Source organism: Sphaeramia orbicularis, chromosome 6 (assembly GCF_902148855.1).
Source record: "Sphaeramia orbicularis chromosome 6, fSphaOr1.1, whole genome shotgun sequence".
Classification (NCBI taxonomy): Eukaryota; Metazoa; Chordata; class Actinopteri; order Kurtiformes; family Apogonidae; genus Sphaeramia; species Sphaeramia orbicularis.
This window is the reverse complement of record NC_043962.1, coordinates 27,781,472-27,809,081: the sequence shown is the minus strand read 5'-3', so window position 1 is coordinate 27,809,081 and position 27,610 is coordinate 27,781,472. Positions and strand designations below refer to the sequence as shown.

The 27,610-nt window shown below is 38.9% G+C and overlaps 1 protein-coding gene across 1 annotated transcript in view; it reads right to left on the bottom strand.

The window, feature by feature from the left end:
- Positions 1-862: 862 nt before the first annotated feature.
- mef2aa (myocyte enhancer factor 2aa) overlaps positions 863-27,610 on the bottom strand; it is a 52,409-nt gene continuing 25,661 nt past the window's right edge. The window contains 8 exon segments of the mRNA XM_030135969.1: positions 863-4,200; positions 4,202-4,502; positions 4,699-4,822; positions 4,981-5,037; positions 5,040-5,109; positions 8,171-8,355; positions 13,840-14,062; positions 15,651-15,782. Of these exon segments, the coding sequence (XP_029991829.1) occupies positions 4,165-4,200; positions 4,202-4,502; positions 4,699-4,822; positions 4,981-5,037; positions 5,040-5,109; positions 8,171-8,355; positions 13,840-14,062; positions 15,651-15,782 (1,128 nt within the window). The 3' untranslated portion in view covers positions 863-4,164.

Genomic DNA, 27,610 nt, shown 5'->3' with positions numbered 1-27,610 from the left:
TATCAAGTAATGTTAAATACTTTAGCACAGAATAGCCACCTTGAGGCCAAATATATGAAGAGAATATATTTGTGATTCCTTTTTAAATTTCTAGCCAAAAATGACTCTTTAAATAGTAAAAGTTGCCAACCCATGCTGTAGTCCAACATAGTCTTAAAAAGTGATTCAACATCCCCAGTAAACCACGTGAGAACTAAAATAATGAAATTTGAGCTTTAGACAAGGACATGTACCACAAGTAACCACAGAATGATACTTTATATTAACTCTTTAAAACCTGACGTGTCATTGCTGACACCCTGCGTATATACAGTTCGGATGGCTGTAACTCTGTCACTGTTGGTGCGACTGGAAAACTTCCAACGGTTTCTGAAACCTCAGACGTCGCACTTTATAGGTTTTCTTGGGTCATTACAATAATTTCACTCATGCCTGCATTAGAGGCTGGAGAAGAAGCCATTTTATAAGTATAGTAACATACAGTAAAGTGTAAATGATTGATAGATTTTGAAAGATCTAAAAAAAAAAAAAAAAAAAGTGCTCTAGAAAAATGGCCAAACAGACTCACTCACAGCATATTTTCTAGCCTTTCAGTTAGTCAAAATAAGAAAAAAAAAGTCCAGGTGGATCATTTTAGTGTTAGGGTTTAAAGGTTAAGGCATCAGTAATAATAAATAGTACAGCCAAACAATATGATAATGCAGGATATGCTCCATTGAGCAGTTTTCTATTTCTGTATGTAGGCCTATATGTTCTGTGTTTTACAAAGTTGCTTGTATTTCTGTTCTTGGCTGCAGTGAATAAACTGACACACACGGTTTGAAAGAATGTATGTAGAAAAGTCAAAGATGAGTAGACATTGTGCATACACTGAGGTGTTAATAAAGTTGACAGTTTCTACTGTTTGGGACTTCACAGGAGAACAAATTCTAGGTAAGAGTTGTTTACTTCATTTTATACAGAATAAGAGAGATAACCTAAATTACACATTAAAAGCCAATATTTGTACTTTTGTGAAGAATACAAATTTTGTACAACAATATCTAGCATAGTATCTTAATTGTTTAATAAAAAGTTCACTTGAATATTTATTGTATGATGAAAACAAAATAACACATTCAAAGGAAATAAAATGTAGATTAACTTAAAATCTCTTTCAATTTTGAAACAAATAATTTCATTATTGGCAACAAAGTCCAGCTTGTGCCGCCAAACGGTCTGAGCATTCAGACCGCAAAAAACAGCTTCTTTAGTTAAGTGAACTATCAACTACAAACACTTACCAAACACGTAGTTCTGTTTATAAAAGCCATGAAGCAAAGCAGTGTACTCTTGCACGGCAAAGTGAAGAAAGTCCTCTACAAAGGTTCACTGATTACCCTTTCCTTTCACATTCATCAGTTGTGCACAATTTGAACATAGACCAAAAGAGCAAAGTGTATCACAGAGCATCCACTGTGCATTTCTTGTGAGTTGTCTGAGAAGAGGCAGGTCTGGTTACGTTTGAGTAATCTGCATTGTTTAGTCTTTTTTTTTTTTAAACTGAAAATAAAAATAGTGGTGAAATTTTTCTTTGGGATAAGGCATTTCCTAACTGTGCATATCATAGAGAAACTACAAAATTCCCTGATGTTATTAAGTGCTAAGTATGTGCTCAACTATGAGGTGATGCTGCCAAGGAAGGCAGGTTTTGTTGTTGTAATTTATATTGCTATTTTACACCTGCTGTGTTTTACAATATGGATTACTATGCATTGCGTAAAGAATGTCTGCCAACATATATGAACATTGGGAATTCATGTGGGCTATCCAAATCAATCATTTCTTTAAATGTGTTATATGTAACTTATAGTCCAGCAACTTCCAGCCGTGGCACTTAAGGGTTAGTGAAACAGTCTACATACTCCTATGTCCAAGCCGTGCATCCCTTCCTGAAGCTTCGTGGACTTCATATAACCTGTAATGACATCATTTTCTGTGTATGTCATGTTAAAACACTGCATAGTTCATCACAGGCATCGTTACTGACAACTACCATGGAGCTGATGATGGAGAGGAGAAAAACCTCAGAAACACACACAAGATAAGTCACAGCGAATGCAGAGTGATACCTCTCTCATACAGCAAACTTCTCATACAAATGTGTGCAATCCAGCAGTGAGATTGAAGTCATGACACTGTGTTTTAATGAATTAGCTGCTGAAATATTTGCTTCTGTGATGATGGAGAAGAAAACAAGTCACAGCCCTCTTTCCCTTCTTGTCTCCGCATGGTGTGATAACACGAATCAGCCTCGTGTCCCCAACACCTTCCGCGTACATGACTTCAGCGCCTTCAGATTTCCACTTTTCTGGCTCCTAAAGTTACTAGGCCTACAGGACTCTTTACCAGTAATAGGGCAATGATAGAAGATACAGGTTCTGGAGCCAATTAAGAAAAAAAAAAAAAACATGAGTATTTTGTACATAATTATGACTGTAGACTGCAATATTTACAACAAATGGGCATAGACATGGTCAGGTTTGTGAAAAAGGCCAGCAGCCACTTCTACTATGTTTTTTTTTTTTCTTCTTTTGCTTAAATTCAATGAAGCAATAACAGGATAGTAGAAATGGTTCTAGAGATAGCATGTCTTTCAGTTGAGCTACATGCAACAACAATAGATTATTGTTCAATATGGGCATGGGACCTTGGATTTAAATGTTGGCAGTGTATTCAGCAGCTGCTGGTATACAACTTACACAAGCTAACACAAAAGGAGGGAAGAAACCCTATTTCCCTTAGCCTTGTGATCATCCTTCACAAATATGAAATAGTGGAACTTCAACCTCACAGCATTGTTATTACAATGTTTTCAGGACAGACAGTCATCACTAATAGAGAGAAAAACATCTACTAACATGTGGGAGGTTATGTTCATAATTCAATTTAAAGAGATTATGGTAAAATTAACAGAATATCAAATATTGACCAGTGAATAATCTACTTTTTAAGGGTCTACTCTTGTAAACTTGGCTGTAATCCACAAAAATATACTTTTCTTGAAAATGGTGATTGTACAATACATTCAGTATGTACTCACACACCTGATGATATATATTAAAGTTGCTATTTACATACAAAGAAAAGGTTTGGCTCGAATTTTCAATTATACAAACAGAACAGCAAATGTTCATGGCTTAGATATCGATTCAAGATCAGTTTACATGACTTTACACTGTAATAAAACACAAAAACAAATTAAACTATGACAAAAAGAAAAACTGGTGCATCTGAGTGAACTGTTAGGAAACCATAGCAACTGTACAAAACAAACACAAAAGAACAGCTTTGGCTTATATTACTGATGAACTGTTACACAAATGTTAACTGTTATGCAGATTTTCTCACCAGTTCAACTGGACAGGTTCATTATTTTAATTGCACATTAAATACCCTACTTGTTTAAATTATAAAATAAAGTCATTCATTATTGCAATAAATTCTTTTGTTTCTTGTTGTTTTTTTTAACCACCAACAGTACTGTTTTATGTAGTCACTAAAGTAGTCTTGACTGCAAATGACACAAATGACTGTGCTGACCTGTGAATATTAATTAACATCATGTTCTTAGGATATCCTGATCGACTGAATCAATAAATTAGAAGAGGCCACTTGAGATAAAGGTCTTGTATGGTTACAACATGATTTTTTAAAAGATAGTTCTTGCAGTGAACATTGTATATAAGGGTCCTCTGCCTGAAAGCAACGCAACTTTCTCTGATTGTTTGCAACTTGCAAGCACAACAGCAAAACAGCAACTACATGTAAGTGTCTGACTAGACCAGTGACTATAATAATCTACCACTTAATGTTCTTTCATCTCTCTTCTTCAGACTTTATTTGAATTGCACCAAGTACCTGATACCACCTGCTTGTGCATATAATTCAGTCCAGCTAACTGAGATTTCTTTTTTACGTTTATTGTATCAGTTTGAAAATGTATTTTAGATATGTCCTGACATGTCTTATAACATTTGCCGCTCAGTCTTACAAATTGAAAAGGAGTTGAATAATAGTTTTGTGATGATAGCTCTACGGACCCTCATTTTTTTTCTTTTATCTCCAGGTCTAACCCCTCCCAATCTTGGACTGGCTGGTGACTGGAGGACTAATCCATGCTCTTTATGTCACCCATGTGTCCATGCGCAACCGCTTGACGTGAGGGGCTCTCCCTGTCCTCAGAGCCAGCGGGGGGCCTGCCCAGCCCCAGCGGGGAGTGGAAGTCTGCCCGGTGGTCTTCGCGATCACTGCCGTCATAAGAGCTACAGGAGGAGCTGAGGCTGTCGGCAGGTGAACGTCCCAGAACTTCCTGCCGGCTGGACCCTTGCTGTAGCTGCTGAGGGGGGAAGCCAGAAGGTGTGACACGCTCCCGTGGTGGTGAAATGGGCTCAGACTTGATGTTTATGCTCTGGCTGGTGTTGATAGAGAGGTTGGAGCCCTGAGGTAGGTGACCTCCACCACTGCACAGAGAAGATATGCAGAACAATACATTTATGCATTTAGTTCAAAAGACCCAACAAATGTGTGGAGCAAAAATGTGAAAAGCCAGGAATATGTAGATGTGTGATTCAGCATGATATCACAGAGCACAGTGGGTGTTGCTTTTATGTGAGGGCGTCTGGAGAGTGTGCCTTTGTTTGGAAGTGTGTTACTCACACCAAAGAATTAAGAGCTGCCTGGCCCAGTTGATGTTGTTGCCATGCCGACATGGAGCCCAGCGAGAGCCCAGGAGAGCTGAAGCCCTGTAGGGATGAGATCTCTGCACTGCTCAGGGAGTACTCTGTAAAAACAAAAGCAGCCACACACAGTGAGAACCCGCTCGCATTTCAGCTACAACATTATGTGCCACGGAGAAAAGAGCAAGAACCACAGGTGTACAGCAAATCCACAGCTGGAGATGGCTGTTTCAGTGTGAGGGGGGACTGAGGCCAGACTCACCAGCAGGATTGTAGGAGGTTTGCATGCCTGAGTAGACCAGACCCTTGTGGGGTAAGCTGGGGTGGTAACAGACACTACTGGAGTGGCCAGTGGCCTGGGTGGATTGGAGCTGCTTATCCTCTGGGTGTTCTGCAAAACACACACAAAAGTACAAAAAAATGCATTAACACATATGATAGTACTCTAACAACATCGGTAGATGATGCATTCATGTTTATATCAAAGCTTATAATTTCAGTTTTAATTAAAAATGTAAACGACACTTACCATAGATAACCAGCTTATAAAGAAAAGTGTATGTTATAATTATGCCAGCCACAAGGTGGCAGTGGTGGTGTAGATTCAAGGATGTCAACAGCTGAACGTTCTAATCAGATTGTTTACTGTGGAAAATTGTTTTAATTTGAAAATATTACCAAAAATAAAGGACTGACACGTTCAGACAATAAAGTAGCTTCTTATGTAGATTTTTTTTTGCGTTTCTTCTATTAATTAGGGATATAGCATTATCAATATGTGTATAAATTGCAAAAAAGGAATTCACTGAAAATCTAGTCAGTATCTTAAGAGAAAACTGTGCAGATTGTAGATATTACAAAACATATTTAATTTTCCACCCAACTGATACACCCAAATAGATATAGTGTGATGTTGGATATGTCATTAACGTAAATGTGTTCACTAGCCAAGGTTCATTACAATAAGGATTAAGTTAAGGTTTTTACCTAAGAGTTATAAAAAAATACCGCTTTCACACAAATATCACAATACAGGTGAGATAGACCTATAATGTGAACGCCCTCTTAAACAGCTTCTACTGTATTAAAACTCAGAGAGAGACAGAAAAGCAAGCCTCGTGAATGAGCTTAAACTCAAGCCCAAACTGAAAGGGTTCAAAGGATAATAGAAAATACACATTTCAGTTCTCAGAGTGACGCACAGTAATGCCTCTGTGGTTTTTAGTGCAAAGACTGGCATGCAGTCCACACAAACACACCTACACAGCATGGTGTTGTCATGCAGCAAACTACATCGTGAGCTACAAATGCACACAGTCCAACTGCACTAATCAAATGCAGACATAGTTTAGAACAATACCATAACAAACCCATAGTGTATAATGTAACAAACATATGTGCAGCTGCCAGTGGTTACATTTGAAGCAGCACTGTATTATGATCTAGTTGATGGCTTCCTTTCATTGTTCCAACACTCTCCAGCCAGATGACTTCACCAAACCCAAGTATCTCACAGAATGACATCATTCAAGATGATTTAATTTGCTCTTCTCTTCCATGGAAAAAACATAAATGATTTGGAGCTCAGCACTTTTTTTCTTTCAATCTCAAAACTATGTTAAATTATGACTGTATGATGTAAAGGCTCTAAAAATTAAGCATTGATTTTTACTTTATTACTTTCGCACTCTCACTCTCTCTCTCTCACTTGGTCTTTCTCTCTTCCTCACACACACTCCTGGTGGTATATGACTAACATTGACGTGTTGGGAATGAAGGAGCCAATTTAACAGGCTGAGGCAATTTTCACAGGCCAAGCCCAAAACATGCAGTGACAAAACGTTTTTTTTTTATTATTATTATTTATTATTGCTGGCAGTTCTGAGAGCCAATCTCCGGTTTGAGCGCTGCCTTCAGTCTAGCATGTGTGATTACCAATTGCATGTTCACATTTTAGCCATTTGCTCAGGCAGTTGTCAAAACTCACCAAATCCATTTCCTCCTCCTCCGACTGCCCTCAACAGAAGAAAAGAGAGAGGCAGAGTTACAGAAAAGAAGAGCGGCTGTAAATCGCTCTGAAAAATGCTGCCAGCTATCAGGATTTAATAAGACGACGAAATATAGAGGTGTGAATGACTTCCACAGCCATTGAAAAATCACACTTATTTTGTGTCTATGGCCTGTTGTAAATCTCATGAATCATTCTGTTCAAAGCAGAAGCGTACAATGTATACTGTATGTACACAGTATGCATGTACAGGGCCACAGAATGTGGGATTTTGGAAGAAGCTAAAATGAAGGACAAGATGTCCAAAACAAATTCAGTGAAGCTCAATATTTGGGGAATCATTGGAATAAATAAATTCTCCAGTTAACTTCTTTACTTGTACCAAAAGTGATTGGAAAGCAGCACTGTACATTCCAAATGCTCCCTGTGCTTGCAGTTTAATGCCAGAAGCCCATCTTCCATCTTTCCTTTGCTGTGGGACATACTGCGACCAGGCCAGGGCTGTCTTAATACCCACACTCAATCAATAGCGGCAGGAAGACACGACAAGGGCGACAAGATATTATCTGGCTCACACCCTGGGCCCCTGATTAAGTCTTCATCTACACTCTGTCACACTGAGATGTGATTAATTTAATACCATTATGGCCTAATGACAGGCTGTCTGCAGACCTGCCACAGCCAGCGCCCTCCACATCCTCTACCAGTCTTAAACGCTCTGTTGGCTCAGACAGAACTGAACCTACTATACCTCCGACCACTGCCTAACCTGTTTCAGACCTCTTACAACACAATCTTTCCTGCTCGACTGATTCCACATGTTGAACGGTAACATTGCTCCAGGCTAGTTTGGGCTAACCAAAGGAGGAGTACCAACAGTAACTCAAGTTTATTTACCAAACACAATCATTTTCGTGGGTGGCTCCTGTTGCTGTCAGCTGGAGAAATTGCTGGATGAAAATTCCCACTGAAAGTGTGTTGTTTTTTTTTCGGAATGTTGATTTATGACAGGAGAGTCTAGTGTAGCCCCAGGTGTTCACTGTGGTCAGAGCGCCCTGCACCTTCATTATTATAATTAGAGAAAGCCTCTCATTTCAATGTGAATAATTGAGTAAGAGTTATAACACATGGGCTGCAGAGCCTTGGCGCAGTTCTCATGTAATGGAGGTGATCTTTAAAGAAAACAGCACAAGGGGAATGCTGTAGCCTGCCTTCTCTAGGCAAGTCCCATTTGGCAGAAAAACAATCCTTAGTGAGGTGACAACCTCACTAGCACAGCATGCTACAGGACGTGAGTGTCATAGAATCAAACTGTGTGCAGGAGCAATCTTACAAAATTTTCTGACAATCTAGATAAAAGCAACAGAAATGTCTATGATTTGCCCTGATGCAGGGATATTTTAAGGTCCTTGAGCTGGAGTGCAGTAGTGTGCTCCATACTCACCAGTGGGGGCATCATTCCTTTGCTAGATGGAGGGATAACAACCCTTAGGTCTGGCTTGCGGCTTCCCATTCCCATGTTCCCTCCAGGGGGTGGTGGAGACTTGGTGGGCATGACTTTACCAAGGCCATTGCCACTGGGCGTGCTGAGGAGGCCTGGAGAGCCCCTGGGGTTAACAAAACCATTCCCTGCAGAGGTACACAGCAACAGAAACACATCATCAAACCACAGACTGTGACTGACAACAATCCCAGTCATCAAGCAAACCTCTCACACTATGTTGTTTTCCAGCTTGCTGTAGCACGCAGCATTAAGTGTTTCTAACCCTCTGGGAAGTTTTAATAGACTTGGATAATTATCCTGCACATTTACAAAAGTAAAATGTCCATTTCAAAATTGATGAGCCTTTTATTTTTATTGTGAATGATTGCATCAAAGTCAGCTCTTTGCATCTTGGGATGAGGAGCAGTTCACTGACAAATGTACTGTGACTGCTTAAAAGAAATAGCTGAAGCCATTACAGTAGGATAAAAATAATAAAAGAACTTGTTTTTCTCTGTGCTTACAAAGAAAAAAAATAAAAGAAAGGAAAAGCTAAGTGTTAGACTCTTCCTTCACTCTTCACACCTTTATGTCCCACAGACTTCAGTCATTTCCGTTCACAGTTGAGTATTAACCACTTTGTTCTTGGAACTTTCATCCTCTTCACCCCCGCTCTGTAACTGGACAAGTGATCTATGCAAAAGGTAAATTTACCAGAACTCAATGGTAGAAATTTATTTTATTGTACTGCACAACATTTACATTAGGTATCATTATGATGACTTTTTTTCGGACCTCTATTGCACAATTTTCAGTTACAGTCTATAAGCACTGCTTTTTTTGTTTTTGTTTTAAACATAAATTATTTTAGCCAAATGATTCTTCATGTAATGAGTGTATTTGTGACTAAACTCACAATTTTAAAAAATTAAGATTTGTACATGAAAGTTTTTGAAATGTGGAATTCTGGTACAAAAAATATAGAATCAAAATGAACTTGAATTGAATTTGACTTTTTAGAGCACAAATAAAATGCAATTTGCTTGATATTTTTATAATGCATTACCTGCAAGATTTTTAATTATCAGTGTCGGAGAAAGTTAAACGTTCCTGCACCACAAATGTATGACTCATCTGTATAACTTTGTAGTGGACCCAGTATAATAAAATAAACTCATGGATTGTTTTTGAAAGAAAACAATTGCAACAAATACATTTTTAATAAAAATTTTAAGATACAACATTTTTTCAATAAAACCTTAAAATGAAAAACTCAAAATATCTTGAAATCCTGGAGCAAGGGGAAGAAGGAATGAATGGTATCTTGTACTGCATCAAGAGATCAGTAACACTTCAACAAGTTGCTGACTTCTCCATTGTGTTCAGTGTATCCAACGAAACACAAAGTGTATGCACAACGAGTAGGTTCTTGCATTGGAACATAATGGAACAATAGCCCCTCTAACCACAGATAAGGACATCAACAATTCATGGTCAAATAAACAGTTATGAAGCCTACAATAGTATCTCACAGCTGAATCAACAAGCAGCTCTCGCCATCAGCTCTAGCTTTGATCATACAAGACTTGGCTGCTGCAAGAAAACAGTGTTTACAGAATTAGCAGAATAAATGTCCGATTCTCTAAAAATAGCAAAGCTGATTAAATGTAGTGAAGATGTCATTGAGTGGAACAAAATGTTAGAACAAATACAATTTCATGTATGGGAATGGGTTGCAGTGTAGCCGTCTGGCACGTAAACACATTTCTGATGAAAATCAGTGAGCTGTGATTTAATAGAGACATAAGACATTCAGCTAATGTTGAGAAAAAGAAGATAAGGTTATTTTTCATGAGCAATGTTTTGATTTGCCTTATTAGGAAAAGCACAGGTGTGAATTTATAAATTCTAGCTAAAATTGGAACAAGTCAGTATGCTTATTATTAGGGCCATGGAAGCGGTCTTATTTAATGTAAATCCACTCTTTTTAAGATAGGACATGTTTAAAAATTATCTGCAAAACAGCCTCAATCTCATTTCATGTCCATATTAGCTGTTCAATTAGTTACATCTGTGTCTATTGTTTTTCTCTGCACACATTAAGAAAGAGCCAAGACCAACCCAGAGTTTTCAACTTATAATAATAATATCAGGTGATCTGTAAATCCCACATTTCAATTAAATAATTGCCAAGTGTGGGAAGTTGAGTGTGCACAAATACTTGGACCATAAAGTTTTAAGCTAACATAACAGGCACAAGTTTCAGCGAGACACTTCAGTGGGCATTCCTGAAGTCTGCCCTCATTCCATATTCAGACTTCTCTAATAGATTGGTTTTGCCAATAAATCCTCCCTAACTGAAACCTGTGCATGTTGAAAGCTGTTTGGTTTCTGTTCATTGTCCTACATGATTAACATAGTCTGGGACAGTGCATTACATAAGGGTTTGTGTTGACAACTGAAACACTGTTTTCCATTGGAGTTATGGGGGGAAAAACAAAGTGACTTATTGTGCCCAACATCTCATGTGTTTCACATTTAGGCAAAAGTGAAAATGTCTTGATGAATGAGAAGAAATAAGAGATGAGAATCACAGGGCTTCAGAAAAGAGAACAATTTTCTAATGATAGGTCCATCACAGGCCTATTGTTCATGTGTCAGGATGCTAAGACCAGGCAGGATGTGCAGAGGGTGATTTGTTAACATGAAAGACAAATGGCAATGGCCCTAAAAAACAAAAAACAAAACTGTAGTATGCAGACACTTTAAATTATTTCTGTGACATAATCAGTCTTCAGTTATAAAAAAGGTAATTCATTTGTACAAAGTATAATATGCATTTAATGAGAACACTGGCACTATCAATCCCTAACAAGGTTTTCATCGTGTTTCACTTACAAACATGCTTTGTAATGGTGTACCGCAGCCATGGAATGCTTCAGTATTAATAAATATGTTAAATAAGAATAAGCAGTTTTTAAATCTCCTCCTTAAATCTCTCATCAATGCTGTCTCTTCACTCAAGGACCAGAGGCAATAATTAGATGTTAAGGAGTATGTATGAGTTGTTGAAATGCTGTATTAATGGAGTAATAATATAAAATGAGGTTTTTTTTTTTTTTTTTCTGAATGTGTAGTAGCTTAAAAGAAATTATCTGAACCAAGGACATATCCAAATACAGATGGCAGATATAAACTGCACATTTGCTTGAAAAACCTGATATATAAATGAAGCAAGTCATGCACTTTTTAAAATCAACCAATAACTAAGTATTCACTTCTTAAAGTCACACAAAAGTAGCAGATTACTTTCAACAGAATACCCAGACTTCTTTGGTTTAGCTTACAGTACACCATAAGAGACTGTTCTATATTTCATTGCTGTATACACATGTAATCTTCTCAGTGACACCTTCAAATCGAGAGATAAGATCACATGGTGCATCTTCCATCTGGCCACTTTGAAAGGCCTCTGCCGTGGTCATAGCTGCTGCTTGTGAAAAATCAGAGCTATGTCAGGAATGGTCATCTGACAGCAAGGCTGGAGAGGTTTCTCCTCCCTGAGGTCTCTGCTGTGTTACACACTTGGTACAAACAACAGCTGCAGCATGCATGCACTGTGCCAAACGCTGACACCCACTGGCAGATGATCCTAACTCTACCCTGACCCGGTACCACACCCCACACTTAAAACTTGACCGGCTCTTCACTCAAAGCGCTGACTGCAAACTGATCCAATGCGGTCATCATACCTTCTAATCCATATATAATTGAACATGCCATTGTATGCTCATATTATTACAGTCATTAAATATCACACGTTTTTCTTACCAACTACTCAGAAACACTATATGAATGGCAGGCTATGTGTCAAGGAAAGAGTTAAACAGCACCTGCCTCCGCCTCTCACACAGCACATTGCAACCATGACAGGCTGTCCGGTCATTGTGTACTAAGGACTTAGTGGGATGTCATGGCCCGAATACCTACAGGGTTATGCTGGTCTAGGCATCTTACAGACCCTCTCTAGCCTTATAAGGGCTGCCAGGGTAGGGGAAGAAAACAGATGCACCTGTCAATAGAGAGAAGGAAACAGGAGGAGGGCGAGCTACATAGAGGTTACAAGTTTAAAGGAAATATAGCGTTTATTTTCCTGCCAGAGTCAGTTGGACAGCTAATTGCCTCGCTTGGTTACCCTTTTCAAGCACAAACACCACACAGTGTGAATACTGCAGAGCCATTTCCCATTTCTCACACATGCATTTACTCAAACATAACATAATATTTCCTCTGTTCCTCTGGAGCAACACATGTAGTCCCTCAGCATGCAATGTAAATACACTCAGGTAAAGTCACTCTCAGTCAATAATAGTGACAACTGTCTTGAACCAATCACAGATGGATACGCAACTATCCAGCCCGCATGCTAAGCAGGAGACCTATTGGGCAGAGCTACACAGAGCTAATGAATCTCTCCGGGAGGACTTACCCGCTGGGCTGGAGCCCGCACCACTTGGCACTGAAAGGTCTGTGGTATCCAGCATGCCACCTAATGAGATGCACAGAGTGATATGATTAACCATCTGGATCCTTCTGCAAACTAGCAGAGTATGTGATGGAGATGCCAGACCAGACATGAAAATGTCATGTAGATCTATCTTCACAGCACCAAGGAGGAAGGCATGGTCACCTGCCAGAATCCTCATGGTGGGAAATATACAATATATAAGTAAAGAGAGCAATATCATGCTGTATACTGCAGGATATTTATCATGTTTGCTAAGTTTGATATGGGTATTCCGCTGTAAGGATGCATCTGCAGCAAGCGATCATTCATTCTCTTGGAGATCGTGATTCTGATAGAACTTCTTAACCAACGTATGAATATGCTTCCAAGCAGTCACTTTCAACAGGCAGATTCAGATCAAAGTAATCAGTACTAGCCTTGAGCCTGACAAGATCATCCCATATTTAAATCTTGAGAAAAACAACAAAATAACACAAACCTTGCTGCTATGAATCAAGCTTTTGTCAAATACAACTTAAGTAAACCCTTTACAAAAGGGGTATGCCCACAGAGGTCGGTGTCACCCAATTCTGATATGTGGTTAAATTTCAAGAAAGTATTGCACGCCTTGCACTACTGCATGTACTTCTGTCAGGTGTGGTTTAGTTTAATCTTTCAAAAGCCATCTGGACTGACTAAGAGAGGCCAGTCATACTACTAGTAGACTGACATCATTTTTTCCAAAATGTTGATACAGTAAAAGGTGTGATGATGAGCATTTCAGAGAGTGTGAAAAAAAAACACATCACACAAACACCAGTTAAAGGGTGTTAGTATGACATGACTGCTTGACGTTAGGCCCCTTGAAATCTTGAAAAAAAAAAAAAAAAATCCTCTTATATGCACTGAGGATTCAAACAAATTTTCTACCCCAAGTTTTAACTCACTACCGTTGAAATATCAACAGCTTTTCTACAAATATATATTGTCAGAATATAGTAAAAAGGCACTAAAATTGCAAGAAATTGTAGACATAAGTATCTGCTAAATGAGACTGAGTAGTCGAGACAGTGTACATGTGTAGTAAACTACTTTGACCAATTGACTGTTATTGTTCACTAACCTGAGCTGCCTGCACTAGTGGGCCTCTGGGGGCCTCCACTAGAGCCCACATTCCTGTGCAGAGAGGCCTGCGGAGGGGACAGCATCCCACTGTCACTCAGAGAGGCTGTAGCCGCTGCCAGGGCCTGGCTGCCCAGAGTCCCTCCTGGCTGGTACATGGCATTAGGATTGGATACAGGCACTGCCACATGCATGGAGAAGTTCTGCTGAGGCAATGCTGTGGGCTGCAGTGGGGAGACAAACACAGGCGGTTATTTACACACAAATACACTCACGATCCAATGATGAATCTGTTGGGTCAGTGGTTGTCATGGTATCATTAACGGAGACCCTTGAGGGTTAGATAAAAAAAAAAACCAAAAACATAAAATATATAAATAACAGAGCATTTACAACAAAAACTAGTTCAAGAAACATTTCAGCCCTACATTGTAGGGCAATTTAGTGACACCATACAACCATCAAAAGTGTTTATTCTTATTATTACATACATATACACACATATCTTCAGTGCGACCGCAGTGCACACAAACACACAAAAAATCCAAAAAAAAAAAAAAACCATGCATTCAGTGGATCACTTTTGCTTTGCAACAGCCAGCACTGAAAAAAACACACACTTTTTTCTTTCTGCAGCACCATTGTATCCTGTGTTTCTCATCACACCAAAAAGGGGTAGCAGGCGTTCACAACTAAAAGAATCGTGACTCTCTTGCATTTATCTACAAGGTGCTGACTGTGCAAAGCGTAAGTGAGAATGACAGGTGACAGTGAGAACGTTTCATCATAGCATTATCCAGTGAGCCGTAGGGTGTTATCATTAGTTTGTTAATGGCAAAGTGTTGCTCTCCATGTAAAGAACATAGAAAAAAACAGTGCTTAGTAAGCACTACGTTCTTGCACAAGTCTAATATTGTCACGCATGATAAGATCACAAAGATTTGTGGTGTTTTAGAGGCTGAGTCAGTATGGTATTTGATGAAGGAGAGGGAAGATGCTAAATGATAGTGGAGCATGATTATGCTCTGGGAACACTGTACTGCTGGAAATGCTTAGGGCTTTCAAGAGATATTCTTTCCTATATACACTAGAGAAAGTGGTAATATAAAAAGTTGAAAGAGAAGTAAGATAAACAGCACATTGTTGAGGGATAGTGAAATATTCCTCTTGTTTTGCTCTGAGGTGAAAAGTGGGTTAGGAAAAAATAAACATATCTTTAAATTTCAGAACCTGTAGATGACAAACACTATATATTAGTAAGCAGTTAGAGTAAAGTCTTGATGTATTTAAATAGCAACTGCAGTTTGATTAATCATACCATGACCATGATACTAGAGTGGAAATCTTTCCAGCAGAAGCATGCAACATTTCATCTGTTAATGAAATGTGATCTTATCAGGGTGTGCCAAAATATCAGTTGCAGAACAAATCAACAAGAAACAAATGCACACCCAGAGAAGGAGGCATTAATCTTAAACTAGAGTAGTTCTGAAAGAAGTTATCGGAGGTTCCGGGGGAGTAAAAAAAAGAGGAAAAGTTAAATGGAAAAAAAGAGTGAAAATCCTGTGTGCCACAAAGCCAAGCAAAAACGTTGCATTTACAGTACTTACGATTTTATGATTTCTCATCATATTATCAAACTCCTCATTAATTTTTTTATACTTTTCTTCTGTGTGAGGAGTGAGGACATATGAGGCATCAGGGTCCGGGCTATCACAACCTCTGTGTTCTTTCTTGTTTAGCGCCTGTAGTGAACATCAACATAAAGACAGAAATCAACACAAAATAGCAGGGGACAAAGGAAGTACTTACACCACAGCGCTTGTACATTAAATCACTCTCTTCGTTTAGTTTGCCGAAATGGTCGTCCATGAGGGGGCTGTGCCCAAAACAGTCATCGGGATCAGGACTAGCACAGTCATTATGGCCTTTGTTTCTCAATTTCTGAAATGAAATTGCACAGTTGAAATGAAACAGTATACAAGATGTGGCTCTGTTTTTGCTGTTACTTAATATATATGTACATATCTAACAAAAAGAATAATCATACATGCTATCATTTATCTATGTGTCTTTAATTTTTGCACTACAGTGTTAAATCATTATAAGATGCCACACCAATGCTAGGCTAAACTGTAGCTCAGTAGAAAGCTTAGGACCAAGGGGAAACTGAAATGTCACTCCATATCCTTTCACCCTTCAGAAGTGTTCAGAGAAACAAAATATTGCCCTCCCTTTTCCTCTCTTTCTCTTTCTCTCTCCCTCTCAATCTCCTCCTCTGCTGCTGTCCCTCTCTGTCTCTGTTCTTCCTTCTCGTTCGCTGGGAGTGTTTGCATTTTTCATTATATTTCAGTTATCATAAGCCATCCAGCTGGAAAAAAAAGCCCCTGCATAAGAAGATCCTACTGCCGAACGTATTCGACAGTCCCAGTGTGCAATTCAGTATGGTTGTCATTTGTGGGATCTTATCAATGTTAATGCATGTGGGGAATAAAATGGATTATCAAATGTGGTCAAAGATGCGTATTTGGGCATGAAATTGAGCAATTATTGTAAAAGCAAAGAGCCCATAAGTACATGGGGTAGTGCGTTGTGGTGTTATAAAGAGCCTATTCTAACTCTTAGCAAAAAAACCTGTGAAACTAAACAAACACACAACGCTGTGCTCTTTTGCTCACTTTCATACAAACTGGTCTCTGCTCCTCATTACAGCTCTGAATAGCCGTGTTAACAAGACGTGCTGACAGCATGTGACAGCTTGTGATATCAAGGCAGTGTACATCAAAACATGATTTATGTGTAGCTCTCAAGGTTCCTCTATCAGGCTGCTGCAGGTCCACAGCAGTGCCCTGCTCTGTCTGTGGGCCGCCTTGGAGGCCTGGTGTCTACAGGAAGGTCACTGACTCCTGTGGATGTAGGGTCAGAGTGTGAACCCAGCCACACACTAATGAGACCTTACTCTGTGTTTCTCGTCTTCTTCACCCAACGAAGTGGAAAATGCGTGTGTTAGTCTGTGTGAAGAAGAGAGAAAACGGAAACTATAGGAGTGGGAGTGTGTGTGGTATTCATGTCGATGTCTATTTGATACTTTTGGTGTGAGAGTGTGTTACTTTTGTGTATGCGTGTGTGGTGAAGGGGGGGGGGGGGTGTATCTACAGCTGCTACATCCTCTGACAGCGATTTGACAGTGTGCGTTTAGGTCTGTGCAGACAATGCGGCTAACCCAGCGCTGCTCACCACAACCTCAATGTAAGTCACATTTCCTAAAACCTGTGCAATGGCTTTATGGTACTCCTACATATCCTGAATCCCCCGCTGCTGGCTCTCTACGGCATTAAAATGCATACACATTCTGAGGGATCCACATTATTGGGCAGAAGAGCAATGTTTTTCTAAATTTTTAGACAGAAGTGTGACACTGAGAGCAGACGAGACAAAAATAAGGAAGTTCTGAAATGCGCCCACATCTCTTTAAACATATGTGTCTGCAATGCTCATAGGAGAGTGGAGAGAGAGAGAAAGAAGTCCTGTGGATAATGAATGGCCAGCACTGTACCACAGATGTATTACTGTTTGGTGTGGTACAGAGCAGTGGCATTCTTCTCATTCTAAGAAAACGCCTTGCTGGTTCATTTCCTGTTTACTGAACGAACCTTCTTTAGTTAGGATCTTAAAAGACCTGTGTTTACTGGGGTTAAACTATGCACTTTCTCCACTAGTGAGCCAAAGATCTGATCTGAACCTGCAAATTTTAGTTCAAACCTGCTCATTATGGGAATATGTTGGTTGTACTGGTCAGGCCCAGCTGTGCAAGATGGGAAGGGCTGCTCTACTTTCACAACAAGCCTGGCCAGCCTTCAGTATGCCGCACCCACTGGCCCAAGCCATTTAGGGAGGGGTTGCAGCAGCACAGTGGGTGAGCAGGAACCAGATAGCAGCCGACAAGGACAGGCAGTGCTCAGATCTGCTACATGATACACAACATGAATCAGTGCAGCACATATATAATATCCAAAAAAGATACATTAAAACTATTGTGCAAGGTGCTCTGCAAGAGACGTTTAATGTGGATAAGTTAACATGTTAAAGAGTTAATTATCTCCGCAAGTGTTTTAATGCATCTAAGACATGAAACGCCTGAGAAAACATGGCTGTAATTTGCTGTTAAATGACTTGGCATGTTTTGGGTGTCCCACAGATGCTGCCCACAGCTCCCAGTAAATGGATCACTGAATCAGCACATGGCCAAACAGGTGTCCCTCTTCCAAACACCTGTCAAGACCTGGCTCCCCATGCTGGCCAATCAGAGTCAGCCGTGCAGAGACATGGCCATAGAAGGGACTGCATGAAACCCTGAAGGCCATACGACCCCGGATCAACTTTGCTCTTAAATAATATATATATATCATATGTTACAGACCGTTAAAGATACCACAGGGCTCTGAACTAGAAGAGGGATACCCTACCAGATCATCAACATGCAAAGTAAAACTTCTTTTCACAAAATGAAAAATTTGAGAAACTGCCTCTCAAATGTTGTTTCAAGCTGTGAGGTTAGTACACTGGAAAGTAAAGTTGGCTTGGTGTGAATACAGCTGACATTGGGATTTTCAGTAGCCTTTCTGATGAAAGCTATGGACTTGGTTTGTTGCTGGAAGGGGGGCTGCAGACAGTATAGACAAGGGAACTTGTGTAATCTATTCACAAGGCCCTCAGAGGCTCAAAAGGATGAGTGGGAACAAGGCCAGCTGCTATTTTCTCACAGCAGCCCAAACCTGTATTGATAGAAATTTGGCTCTTCAAATAAAAATGAGACTGTGAGTGCATTACGTCAAACCAACTGAACCCTACTGCCCGTGTGTGTGGTTATGTGTGTGTCTTTGTGTTTGTAAGTTTGCTTGTGTGTCACTTCAACTTGTGTTTATAAGAAACATTTACTAAAGCGGGAGGCCTTGAAGATTCCTTGTCCTGATGAAAACATCTATCCACCATCTCCACCTGAGCCCAGACTATTAGCCTCTTTGTAACCATGGGGAACATCAGGCAGAATAATTGCTTCTCCAGGTTTGCAACATATATTCAATACAGAAGGCCATACTACTGTTGAAGTAACCTTGCATACCTCTCTGATTAAGTATCAGAGCCTATTCACTTTAATATAATTCTGCCCACAACTTAGAAGCTTTTAAATATTGTGACAATTGCACATCATGTCTAAAATCTGTCATATAAGGTCCATCCAAGAACGTTATATGACTGCAATACACAGTTTTTTCTTGCAAAATTCAAGCAAACAGTATTCCAAGGATTAAAAATAAATCTCAACCCATTGCATAAGCCACCTACATCACCTGTTCCTTGAGAAGTCTTTTTTAGAGAAATGGGCTCGAGCAATTTACTCTGTTGTGTGTCTTGGAAAACCATTTCACTCTGATGTTCTCCCTCTCTTGTGTCAAGAGAGCTTTCTGCATTTAACTTATTCATGTACTGTACACTACTGTATGTGAATAGAAGGCAGGGTGAAAGGAGAAAGATAGTGGTTAGGTATAAAAGCTGAACTTCAAAATTGTGGGGGAGATGGCTAAAAGGAAGGCATGAAGAGGCTGTTTCCATAGTATCTTCCATTGTGCCTGAATCACAGGAAAGGGCTATACTTACTGAAGCTTTCACAATTGGCAGAGCACCACCTGACCCTGGTGCACCACAGCTCTGATTACAAGCTCCTCACCAGCAAGACAGTTTGTAGCGTAATGGCAATAGAGCAGGAAATTACACGAAATGTTCCAAAAGTGGAGTACATCATGAAAGTTTAATGAATGTTGTGTTTATTCCAGCCTTTCCTAAAGTACATAGAAGCTATATTTTAACTGCTTGTTGTGCAGAGCAGCCTGCCCTCACCTCATTTCAGCTGGGTGTCCCAGCCTCTCACCCTGCAGTACTGTGAATTAGCCCTTGTGCCCGCTGCTACATTAAGCAAGGTAGCGTGCTAATCCTCATGACATCACCATTGTGTCCAGGCCGTTCCATCTAATGTGCTTATCAAAGGGCTTCTTTGAGTGTGAACGCACTAGGAAATCAGCATGGGAAGGCGGCTGATAGGAAGGCTTTTATCTGCAAGGAATATTTCTCCTCTTATATAACATCTTAAGAGACTTTCACTACCACCATGTTCCTTTTCCCCTCTGGTGCTGTAGTCTTCACTTGAGGGGAATAAAAGCCTCCTTTGGTTGGTCTTTAGGCACTGTATGCAATAGACCAGCACTCAGTTACTGTAATGTGGGAAGCCTTCATGTGCCTCTGTAGGAAGCTTCAGTAATTCCCAGACATATCTTGTTTAATCTCATGACCATTACACATTACCGAGAGGACTGATATCAGGATATGAGGCTGGATTCATGTCCTTCCTTTGGCTCACTCTATTGTCTAGTTACTCACTGGACAGGAAGAGCAGCAGGAGGGGGCATGGGTTCTGAACTCAACTGTCTGCATTTGATTTGGAAATTATTGTCTTGCAGCTGTTAGGAAAACAGTATACAACATAGTAGGATTCAATCCACCTGTCAGAACAATAACAATGTGACAGACCACAATGAACACAAAGTAGTGTCCCATTAATCCAAAATAAGTTATGCCCACTGTTATGAAATCTAAACAGCAATGGACACATGTGACAGAAAAATCTTGTTTTGTCTTGCACATTATAAATAATTACCTGCATTTAACTGAGTACATTGACTCTTAAAAATGGCCCATCCATTTCACCGAATAAGAAGCAATTGCAGTACAGTGAGCAGTCCCATCAGAGCTTTCTGCTCTGAGACTATGGTGAATGACTGATGTGACAAAGCTATTAGCTTCCACAGTCAGAGAGAACCGTCTCAATCAGCGGACTGCATATTTTCAGTACAGCCAAGAGGGAATTAAACTACAAATTGAGGATAAAGGCAAACCAATGTCATCATTATCTACAGATTAAAAAGAATGAGAACACAGACTACAAAGAAAGAAAAGGTAGCAAACATTAAAAACTAATAAAAATAAATTACCATAATGGCAAAAAATGAACATACAGTTCATTGAAAGTCTTTCTGTTTTACTCTGTCTCTCAGTCTCCCTCTCACTCTCTCTGGTCATTGAGTGGATCATTAGCTGTCAGGGCCCTTGAAACCAAACCCCCAACCCTGAACTCCCATTCCTGCTCGCCTCTAAAATATTCATAAGGACAATTAGGAGTTCCGATAAGGCGAGTACGGAGGACTGGGGGGGCGTGCGGCAGAGAGGGCAGGATGTGCCAGCAGGACGTCTGTTCTGCAACACTCTATACCCAGACCACAGACCTGTCCTCATCAATCTGAGACACAGCAGCCTCCCTCTTTGCCCCCAGTCAGGCCATGCAGCAAGGGGAAGGTGGCATGGTGCCAGGTAACCCCCAGCCCCCCATCCCAGCAGGCTTTGCTCTGTCCTCGCCCCTGGGCAGGAGGGGATGGCCACACAGCACGCACAGTGGGAGGAGGGGGGCACAAGGGCAAGTTGGTTGTTGCATGAGCTAACTCACAGAAGCTACTGTGCACGAAAGGAAGGTCTCATTTCAGCCATTCAGCCCACAAGGTCATTGAAGAACACGCGCGGTGGATTCATCGCTTGTGGTTTTAATGATCTTTAACATAACTGGTGTTACTGTTGCTCTGTAACTAGATCAAACCAAAATTAGGTCAGCTCCCTGTTTGGCCTATTTCACGTGATACATACCATAGTGAATGACAGGTGTATGCAAGTTCAGTCTGAAGAGCATCAGATCAGGTAAAAATGACAACTGCGACAACTGCGTTGATGTGCAATGCATAAAGTTTAGAATTTCCTTGAGAAAGACAATGATTTACAACAGTCCTTACATTACTTTTGTGTTACATGCCTCAGTTTGTTAAGGTGGGTAAAGTTTAATGAGAATTGGCAGAGTAGTTTTTACATCATCCTGGTGACGGGTAGACAGACTGATGGACAAAGTGGTCACACAACCTCCATTGTAGAAGTAAGTGGTCTATATCTATGATATAGCACGGCATAAAATTAAGTTAATAGTACTTGTTTTAATAAATTCAAAGGATTTCTTTAAATGTGCATGATGTAGTACAAATTAAATTTGTGAGTAAAATTGTAAAAACTTGACATGCACAATATTTTTTACTTTAATTATACATTTGAACATGCCTCAGCAAAAATCACCACAAAGCAAAAGCTGATACTGTGGTGTGTAATAAGTATTAACTGTCAAAGCAGAGAAAATATCAAAGCATTTTAATTGAAGAACAAAAAGAATGGTCACATTTAATCTTTTCGAGAGTCAGCACGAAATGATGCCAACATCAGTTATTTGGCAAACCACACACAAAACACAGCAGACACTTCTGAGCTTCAGTCTGAAGCTTTTTTCAGTTGGTACAAGATACGAGAGACAAAAGATATGTCAGACATCCTTGTTTCTCTGTGATGAGCGGAGCTGCATAGAAGAAAGGTCCAATTTTTCTCTACTCTAAAATATCTGCACTTAGAAAGTCCACAGCTCTACTTCACAGTAACACGGTGTGTCACAGTTGCTGATGTTAACCCTATTAAACACGCAAAAACATGACAACGCATTAATCAGATTCTGTAAAACACTACCACAGGATTTATTGCTGGTGTGTTCAACCAAGCCAGTCTGCAGTCACGTAAGGTTGAACAGTTTCTTATATCTTTTCTTATTTACAAGGTTAAAAATACATTTCTTTCATACTAGGTTTCAAGTAAAAGCTACCTCCACATACTTCAAATGCAGCTTCTGTGTTAGTAGTTTTTTATATGAACTTAACAAACCCCATCTAAGAAGCAACTCTCTGTAGTGTGACATTTTGCAAACAACTTTTAAGACAAAAAAAAAGATACATATAATTCCTCAGTGAACATATAAAAATATCTCATGAATCTTTTTTCTTTAATGAATAAAATGTTGTGTTTTTAAATTTTGCAATAATAAATTTTAGACCTTTGAACATTACCTCATTAGTGGCACTGGAAACTAATGTTTAGAAGATGGAAGGGTCTTTTGTTGTTGTGACTCCCTTTATTATATGCTCTCAAAGAGACCCTCAACTTGAAATGAGACATATGCAATGTAGTTGAGAGGCTGAGAAAAAGCTCTGACGTCAGTGAAGCACGACATGTGCCAAAAGCAAAAATCTCTTAGCAGTAACCTGGTAACAAGCATCACACACTGTACACAATAAAATAATAAGATCTAGTAGACCATGGACTTAAAATTCACTGGAAACCAGTCTTAAATGGAGTTGAACCATCCTATAGTTTTAAGGAAACCACTGTATTTCTATGTCGTGTAGGTTAAATGCCATATACAAAGCAGGAATACTGCTGGCTTTCATTTAATACTAAATAATCAAATCACAGCTTGAAAATCACAAGCTCTCTTTAAACAAAGTTACATTTATTATGCACCTTTACCAAAACACGAGGACGTATATGACAAAACAGTTTGTGAAATACTCTCATGAACGTTAACGCAATTATTTCATTACACTCAGAAAACTACAAAAGAGGATTGGTGACCCTTTTTCACTAAAAGCCCAGAGGAAAAGGAGTCCTTGTCCTATAAAAAGGGGCACTTTGAAACCCAGCATGTTGCTCGCGACAGAACCATTAATACAACTTCATTCACAGTGGCAAGAGAAGACTTCGCAAAAAACTGCCACCAGCCTCATCCACGTGAGACATTAATGATAAAGATGTATTTATCCCATTTATAATGCCAAAATAAAGACTATTAACTCTGATAAGTTGTTAGTGCATGTTTGTGAAAAATCAAATTATATCAGGAATCATTACTAATGAAACACATATTATCATAATGCTTTAGGAGGCACCTTCATCCATCTATTGTTCATTAAGTAAGACACCAGTGGCTCGTAAACACTTCCACTTTACCATTTACATATGCGTTCTGTCTTGTGTTACTGCTGGTGTGAAAAAAGATGCAGCTTTATTAACATCCGGTGTGTTTGTTTTGACTATAACGACACATAATGACTCTGACCTGGCCTGGAAAACAGCCCCATAGGTTAAATGAGTGCTCTCAGGTGTACAAAACAACATGTACACACAGGAAATAGGAAGTAGCTCATCTTCTCAACACAGTGTGTTTATTTGAGCACCAAATGAGGAGGCGGTAATAGGATTTCAGAAACTCAAATTATTGCCTGCTACTGTATGTTGTTACCTTACCACCTTTCAGGAGAGAACATGTGGCAACATACAACACATGCTTAAGTAAAACTATCTACGGCATCATAAAACAGTATCTAAAAATGTATATATATAAATTAAAGATGTAAACTTACAAAACTCTATCACCATGATACATACTGTAATTCACAGAACTATATCTACAAAGAAAATAGAAATATAGAAAATAATTTTAATATCACTCCAATAAATCACAGGAGCCCAAAAGTGCACATACTTTTTTCTGTAATATTAAAAATGAGCTGCCAGAAATTTCACATATTGGAAAGCCCTGGAAAATCAACATCAACTCAATAAGTCTATGTCAATAGCAATGACATTTGATTTAGCTTAAAAGGGATTTCTCATCATTGCTATCTTGAGCTAGCTATGGTGAAATATCAAAAGGGAGAACAGTAATATGATGATGGCATACTCAGGGAAAAGAAGTGAAGTATATGATATTTGTTAGGAGCCAGACATGAAAAGTTTAATTTAGTCTGAGATATAATTTATTGAACCTATAAATTTACTGAATTTTTCCACAACTGCCATAACTACCATAACTCTTACATCAATATGTGAGATTTGTTATTATGTTTTCTCCATAACTTACTTATTTTATTTGTTTCTTAATGCCTCAGTTTGGGATGTTTGTGTAATTACATTGCTATTCTTTTTTTTTAACTATTGTATTTGCATAATCAGCCCTATATGATAAATATGTAGCCAAGTGTCAGAATTGTGCCTTTCGAAGTGACAATGAGAGAAAATTAAAATACTAAGAACAATACTTTTATTGCTTAATTTGTCCAGACTAAATTAGCTCATTAATTTGGCAAAATGTGTACATAAAAATAAGAAACAAATAAATAAAATGACACATACAACTAGGGCTGGTGCTTATTGTTATATAGTAAATTGTTTTGAGTCATGTTTGTTTCTAGTAGCCAGTTACAGTAGCACAATGAACGACAAATTAATCTGGTGGATTTGCAACCTCAGGTCAAATGTGGAAAAAAAAGGAAAAATCCTTAACTTTCACATTTCACACTGTTATCCCCTTAATATATTGACAAATAGACTGTGTGGTGTCATTGTTCATGTGTTGCCCTTGGACATCAACACAAAGCAAGGTGGCCTCTTTCCAGAGAAAAACACTCTGTTTGACAGGAAGTGATGTCATACCAACAGCAACGTCCGCTTCTTTAGAATAAACAATGACCTCAAAAAATAGCATTAGAAGCATGCCATGCTGCAAAGAAGTTAAACATTGTTCCATTTGTGTTTTTGTTTTCAATGTTTTTGTGGCATAAAATATGTCTACTAGTCCACCAGGTTATCCAAGTACATGAGTATAAAGGCATAATATGTGTGTATATGCAATCACAGCATTTTTAATTTATATCTGAATCAGAGTTACATTATATTGATGTTCTTCAAGAATGCAACTTCTTTTAATGTTTGTTGCGAATTTTTAAAATAAATACACAATATCAACTTGTCAGTTGTATATGTTAATGTCAAAAGTCTATGTTCTACTCTGAACAGTGAAAGTCTGAACTTTTTGGACATTTTTAACGTATGTTTAAGAGCCTTATCTGTTTAGTGTAATCAAATAAAACATCAAATCCAGACAGGAAGGTTTTTGTACAGTTTCTTGTTCATTTTTTCTTATGCTCTTTCATCTCTGTGCCTCCTCTCCACACTGTTCCCCAGCCTCCATTTCCAGTGAGCCACCAGCAGGAGGATAATTGATCAATCATGCTAATTGAAGAGTCTGGACAGCTAGCCCACCATAGCAGATGTGCCAATTTGCATTCATTAAGATAGAAATGAGTCTTAATCACCGCTCAGCCTTTGACTGACAACATAAACATCCCATGTCTGAAACTCCTAGTGCCCATTCAGCTGAAAGCTCTTTATGGAATTCATTCCATAAACTGGTAATAAAATGTATTTTTCTCAGTGCAGGAAGTCATTGACAATACATGTTTGAAACACACAGGGTGCATTAATCATGCAATAAATAGTGTGACTGCTGCTAAAAAACTAAATGTAACATAAGGAGACCGTTTACATCCTTAGCTGCAATGATTTAATGATTTTGTAAACAGCTTTTGTTACTGAAAAATCTGCAAAGGGTACTGATGAAATTCACTTAAAAGAATAATCAATAAGGGGAAAAATGTGGTTCAGAAGAAGGATTGTACACAGGGCTTGGCATTTTGTGATGGTCAACATTTACATATCTTATTGAATGAATAATACAGCTCCATTCATAACAAGGAATGATAGTGATCACAGAATGAAATCTAATGGAAATGGTTTGATAATTTTATGCTCATTTCTGTTTACTGTGGGGCTCTTGTGAGTGACAGAATGTTCCTTCATAAACAGAAAGGGAATTGTCTGTTTTTCCCAAGTCACATCAACAATGGCCATCCCTCTTTATTATGAGGAAGATAAGCACATTTCCCTATGAATAATCTCTGAAGGTTTACTCTCACCAATCAGGAGGGTAAAAAAAACATGCAAAACAGCTGACAAAAGTAAATTCTTTGTATATAGTGCAATCCAGTTATTTATAATTATAAGGCATTGGCATTTGACTAAAATTGCATTCTCAAATTGGGTTAAAGCCTATTCACAACCCTGATTTTATAAGATTACAATTAAGTGTTGACTTAATGTCCCTTCTGTGCTTGCAAACCCAATTCATCCTGGCCATACAACAATATACCTTAATTTTATTGAATTGCTCAAAGTCAGGACAGATAAATGGCTTCTAATGTCTGTGAAGTTGCTATCTGATTTTAAGAGTTCTCCTGGAGATAGGGACCTTTCTGTGTCCGAGAGAACGGTGTGAGGTTATAGTGGAGCATGAACAAAATCTCATTAGCTCCACTAGCGGAGAAGGGAGGAAGAGTAAATATTATTAGATTAATCTAATGACTAACGGCAGCGTTTTCATTTGTGGAATAAACAGAATTCAATAAGTAACACAATAGAAGCAACACTATACAGCCTTCAGTCATGAATTCTCTGCCTTGAATCAAAATAACACAAATGCATCAAATGCCATTCATTTTGTTGCCTATTTCCTCTTTGCAGGTATAAATATGGATAGGTATGAAGAAATAAGATATAAGAAAATTATAAATAACCTATACATTTCTATTATCTACAACATATTATATTATTCACACAATATGGAACCTGTCACTAATGTTGGTAATGAATACACACACATAGTAACCCAGAGAAACAATCTGAGCCTACTGCTTTGCTTTGGACTGTGAGCCAGGTTTGAAACAAAGTCCATAGCCCTCCACTGGGTTATCAAACTGTGGCCCAGGCATGCATCCATCTGTGGAAAACATGGAGACTGTTCTCCCACACTGCACAGCTCAGCCTTTATCTACAGATGGTACTACTGAGCAGGAATGTGACCTTTGATTTAGTTTCTCACACGGAATGAGATTTCCAATGAAAAGTGG